This window comes from Perca fluviatilis, chromosome 12 (assembly GCF_010015445.1).
Source record: "Perca fluviatilis chromosome 12, GENO_Pfluv_1.0, whole genome shotgun sequence".
Taxonomy (NCBI): domain Eukaryota; kingdom Metazoa; phylum Chordata; class Actinopteri; order Perciformes; family Percidae; genus Perca; species Perca fluviatilis.
Window position 1 is genome coordinate 34,543,917 of NC_053123.1, and position 5,997 is coordinate 34,549,913.

Genomic DNA, 5,997 nt, shown 5'->3' on the forward strand with positions numbered 1-5,997 from the left:
GTGAATTTGATTGTGGTTGGATGAGAAGTATAAACATATACTATTCCGACATCCTATTGGTTTGTATGCGATCCATCGCACCTGCACAGACCCGGCGCTAATACGGCACCGGTGCCTTAACGACCATTATCTACCGGACCGAATAGCAATGCAGATTTCGCTGCCACTTAAATGCCTACGCTTCTCTCTGATGCTCCAAAAACGGACGTTAGAGGGAACTGAAACATAAAGCTAAACGGTCTAAAAGTGTGTCTGTATTTCACTGGAGAGGATTCTAGCACCAGACAGTGGCTGTTGTTTTCTGAAAAACACAGAAGAGATGTGTCACCTTTTTCAGCCCATCTGAGTTTGCACGTATGATTTTAATATAACATTATTACAGTCATATGGCCTTTAGAAAAATGTTTTTTTGTGGAGGTGGGGTAGTGCACTATTAGGCCCCTGTGGAGCGGGCTAAGCTTTTGTCCTTAATGGCATTTTTTCCCCCTTACATTACTTTTACTTTTATACTTTAAGTAGTTTTGAAACCAGTACTTCTACACTTTTACTTGAGTAAAAAGCTTGAGTTGATACTTCAACTTCTACAGAAGTCTTTTCAAACCCTAGTATCTATACTTCTACTTGAGTAATGAATGTGAATACTTTTGATCCCTCTGTCCAGAGCAGCATGATCACCGGTCCGGTACAACCTGAACCCTGCAAATGGAGATCAAGGTGACGTGCTTGATTTTGACTGAATGTCCCAATTTGAGTAACTTCTGATTGGGTCGGTCGGCCCATCTCGGGACCAGGCCGGCCGTTGCTGACTGGCCAAATGCTTAATTATTATTATTAATATTATTATTATTATTATTATTATTATAACTATAGTGAAATTGTGCAAGCGATAAAAACCTGTCCTATCGGCCAAAATTTATTTGTATATTAAAAAAAAAAAGAAATCTGAAAAAATGGTCCGGCCCCTCTGGCATTTGCCAGAATTGCCAGATGGCCATTCTGCCCCTGCCAATGTCTGAGCAAACAGAAACCAGCAGGAGGGCCTCATATGGTAGAAGATCATGTGTGAACTGCAGGCAGACAAGGCAGGTCAAACAGGCCACCCCCTGGAAATGCAAGGCATGTGACGTGGCCCTCTGTGTTATTGCAGACAGAAAATATTTTGAGGCTTGGCATCAATAAATGTCATGAGGGCAAGAACGCCTGGACTTTTTTGGAAAAATGTAAATAGTTTTAGTTCTGTATAAGTTATAATGTTAATTTCTGAGCTCCAAGACTCCAAAGACATGAGACTGTTTTGCAGAGGAAATATGCTTAGCTTTTATTCTTTTGTGTGTGATTTCAATAAATATCTGAGTGATTCAATTTCCGTTTAATTTTTTCATTTGTCTTTATGGTCCCATAACTTATTTTACATTCAAGTGATATCAATGCAACACAAATATTCTGACAGCCCAATTTTTCCTGAAAAAGAAAATTATGTTTGTAGATTGACCGTGAACAACAGGGTTGATGTTTTACAAGCTTTTTTAGAAAATAAAACCAGACAGACAATGAATTGTAAAAATGACCTTAGGTCTGCACACCAAGTTAACCGAGGTCGTGAGCCCCTGGTCCAAGTGGTAACTAGCCGCTGGGTTGGCTTGTTGTTGAAACAAGGGCCCAGGAAAGGGACGGGTCTTCTCCTGGTCCCAGTACAGCTCCATGTTCCCATCAAAAAAAAAAAAAAAAAAAAAAATATTTTTTTTTTTTTTTTTTTTTTTTTGTAGTATTCTTTAAATACAACAGTTATCATTCTATCACACTTTATCACACTGCAAATTCAAATACCAGTTCCACACAGTGCAACATTGAGATTTCACCCACATAAAAGACTTTTCTAGTAAAACCATAGTTTGTTTATGTAGGCTACATAGAACTATATCAGGTTGAAGTAAATTAGGTGCAAGCCAATCCTACAAGCTTCTACCACTTACATTAAATTGTTTGATTATGATTATTACCCCACCTTATCAAAACGCAGCCATTTCGTTTAGTTTATCTTCTGTTAGCAACGCTAGCCACGTTTAGCAACACCCGTTTGAAACAAGTCTTCATTCAGTATTGCACTCACAACAATACCCATTCCCATACCCACAGGCAGTGATACGGACGCACTAAGGTATTGCAGTAATACAAGTGATTGAAATCATCATTTGAAACCAATTCATATTTCCAAGTCACACAGGGTGCAGCCATCTTGGATTCCATATCAGAATTCTTGCTCGGTGTCCTCTGAGTTCAACCGAGCAGGAAAGTTCGTCGTCTGTCTCTGTGCTATGATGCTCTCTTAATCCTGACTGGAAATCCTCAAATAAACTATTGTTATGTAGAAGGTAACACAACTGATTAGTGACTACCTTCTTTTAGAAAGAAAGGGGAGATTAAATATAGATCTAAAGTTGGCTAAGACCTCTGGATCAACAGTGTGTTTTAAGCAGAGGTTTTATCACAGCTACTTTAAATGATTGTGGTACCACAACCAAAACCTGTTTAAAATGTTGCTCAAGTAAAAGTATTTGAAAAATATTCTTCAAGTCAAAAGTACATCAAAAGTAAAAGTACCCATTATGCAAAATCAAAGTGGAATCACTTTAATAAACTACATTAAAATGATTTTTTGTACTTATACTTTGTTTACTTTGTATACTACTGGGTAGAGTAGCATTATTAGTACAGCTTCATATCAGCGTTTTTTTAAAGTAAAAAGTAACTTTTAAGTGTCACATAAATTTAGGACCATACAAAGTCCAATATTTTTCTAAAGTACAAGTATGTTGGCATGTAGACTGTAGTGTTTGTGTGTTTAAGTGTTTCCTTGTTCCTTGTGTCATAAGCACTGCAATGTCAATAAGTGATTCAAACATGTTATCACGTTTCAATATTTCAGATCCCATGGTGCTTTATAAGGGTCTCACTGTGGACTGGACAGGGGCGTCACTTGCAGGCGGCAGATGGACTCACTTGGGGCGTTTTGATAAACTATATAAAGAGCGAACATCTTCCTTTAATCACAGTCATCAGCTTGTTCTTATCCTCTGTGTCAGCCAACACCTCAGCAAAGGTAATTATATTTAAATTTATTATCAATTATTATTTATTGTTAATAATAACTAATCCTGTATTCATCAAGAGGCCATTTTATATTTTGAGAAAACTTCACTGTATTTTATATTTAGACATTTTAAATATTAGTTAATCCATTTAATATTAAATCATCTCTATATTATATAATTCACTTTTTAATAGCAGGATACTTTAATAAATGGCTCACTGATCCCAGTCATAAATTGTCTACATTCATGTCCTTGTCTGCAGTATGTTGACTTTGTTTAACATCTTTCCACAGATGGCATCAGGCTTTCTGTTTGCTTTGTTGCTCTGTTTGTCCATCGGACTGTCAGCTGCATGTGTAAGTAAAAACTATGCAACTATTTATTTTTTAAAAACAACTCAATGTGTTGCACATGAAGGATAATGCAGTGGTTTCCCAACCTGTAAGATTATGAGACAGTTATTAAATAATTTTACTAGTTTTAATGTAAGCTGAAACATTAGTTTGTTCTGTGAAGCACTTTGGGCTGCATGTTTGTATCAAATGTGCTATATAAATAATAAATAAATAAAGTTGAGTTGAGTAATCTTTTAATTAGACTGCTTGTGTAAATGGTAAAAAGAATGTATTTTTATGATCACAGTGTTGTGAAGAAACTAAATCCTCCTGCCCAGGTCAGTACAGTATCTCTGACTCGTTGCTCTGATTGTATTTGACTTTTGTTCATACAGTGTTACGTAGGAGTTTGTATTGTTTGTTGTGTGTGCCTTGTCCCTCTCTTCTCCATGTTGAAGCTGGAGGCCAGAATAAAAAAGGAAAAGATGAATAAGTCGCAGGGTCTCCTCCCTCCTTTATCCAGGGAGCTGAGTGAGCACAAGCAATAACCAACCAAGCAGGAGAAGGGAGGGAGGAGGCACACACACACACACATGCAACAACAACAAACAAACTGCTACGTAACAAGAGTCTAACACATTTTTCCAACATTGTCTTGAAGGTCCCTGCCCTCCTGGTTGGACTCAGTTCGGCTCTCGCTGTTTCAGTTTCAACATTCAGGGAAGGAGTTGGACCGATGCAGAGGTACAGCAGTTTTATCGAGACTTTCCTGACCTACATTTATATTTCTAGTGGCGGTGTCCTCTAGTGGCCGTAGTAGTTATGACAGGAGCAAAGCAGGAAGTAAGGTGAAGAAGTATAAGTGCGTTTTTGTTTGTTTCTAAACAAAAAACTGATTATCTTGTCTCCATTAGAGCTTCTGCATGTCCGCCGGTGGGAATCTGGCTTCTGTCCACTCAGATGAGGAATATTTTTTCCTCAGAGAATTCATTTACAAAGTGACCAGTGCAAACAGAGAGTCCTGGATCGGAGGCTTTGACGCAGTGAAGGTAAGACTTTCCGTGCGTTCATGACATCGGAAAAACGTTTTTCCGATGGAGGATCCTCCTGTGGCTGAAATAAGTATTACAACAACATTTGATTTAACTTTGACTTCAAACCAATCTTTGTCCTCCAGGAGGGCGTGTGGCAGTGGTCCGATGGATCTAAATTTGACTACAAACAGTGGGCTCCGAGGGAGCCTAACAACCTCGGTGGAGTTGAGCACTGTCTTGAGATGAACTATCAGGGTAAAAAACAACATATAAAACATCCTGTCTTCTAAAAAAACATGATGATCCAAAAATGATCTCTAAACTTATAGCAGCTTGTCATATATTGCAGTCTCAAAAAGATAAAATGTTAGATATTAAAACTCTCTGGAAACTCTCTCTACAGATAAGTTGAACGACAGGCCGTGTCAAACAGTATATCCTTTCGTGTGCTCCAAGAACCTGTGAGGCCTCCTACCATCATGATCTCACTACAGCTCATCTATAATCTCTATCATTGATTCACTTTCAGTTTGTTGTGCAGACAGAAACAGCTCTCCACTGACAGACTCACTTTCACTTTATTATCTGAAGAGTTAGGAAACGGTTCACATTTGAGATTTAACATTAGAAGGAAACTGACTCTCTGAGCTGGACAAAAACATAATCAGTTATTGGACTTTTAATCTAGTAAATATTAGAAAATGAAATACAGAAAACATATGAATACTCTGGCATCTTTTCCATTTTACTTTACTGAATATTGTCTGTCAGCTCTGTCCAAAGGTAACAACATCCACCTACCAGACATGAGTGGTGACGATCATCCAAAACGATTCAAAAATGTCCAAATGGAAAATAAAAGTCCAAATTTTGTCTGAACATTCTGTGATACAAGAGGAGTTTCTGGTGTGTTGGGTTCTTTATTCATCTGTTTTCCTTCACTATATAATCAATAAGCATTAAAAAAATAAAAGACATATTGTCACAAACAGTGTCTGGTCCTGACTTATTGACTGTTGTTTTCTCTTAAGGGACAAATAATTATATATATATTGTGAATATTTTATTATTTTTCTTAAATAATCACAATAAAAGATACTAATCCAAATTATAAATAAAGACGTTGATGAATAGGATAGGTAATAATATAAAGTTTATTTGAAAGTGTTTGAGTGTGTTTTTGAGTGTGTTTCTTTTTCTTTTGAGGAGAAATGTAAGACCACATGAATTTACTCTTACGGGATAATAAAGTTTATATTGACTTTTTAAAGGGATACTTCACCGATTTAGCATTCAGCTTTGTATCAGTAGAAACCCGATAGTATTTCTGAATGACCGTGCCTCCCTCCCTCGTGTCCCCCGCAAGGGCAGAGATTTCTGCATTTGGGGCCTGGAAAAAATCTTCCGATGACGTAAAATGACGATTTTTGCGTCATCGGAAGATTTTTGGGCCAGAGGCAAAGGACTACAGCCAGTAGTAGGATCTACTTCCGTATGTTTTCAACACGCCCACAGGGGTTGGACTGCCGAGTCTGG

At 37.6% G+C, this 5,997-nt stretch overlaps 1 protein-coding gene across 1 annotated transcript; it reads left to right on the forward strand.

Moving 5' to 3' along the window:
* Positions 1-3,021: 3,021 nt before the first annotated feature.
* Positions 3,022-5,086, forward strand: LOC120570545 (galactose-specific lectin nattectin-like). The gene is made up of 7 exons (XM_039818940.1): positions 3,022-3,100; positions 3,386-3,448; positions 3,735-3,765; positions 4,089-4,171; positions 4,342-4,476; positions 4,605-4,716; positions 4,865-5,086. Exons 2-7 carry the CDS (start codon positions 3,386-3,388, stop codon positions 4,924-4,926), a joined length of 486 nt encoding a protein of 161 aa, XP_039674874.1. The 5' UTR covers positions 3,022-3,100; the 3' UTR covers positions 4,927-5,086.
* Positions 5,087-5,997: the final 911 nt, after the last annotated feature.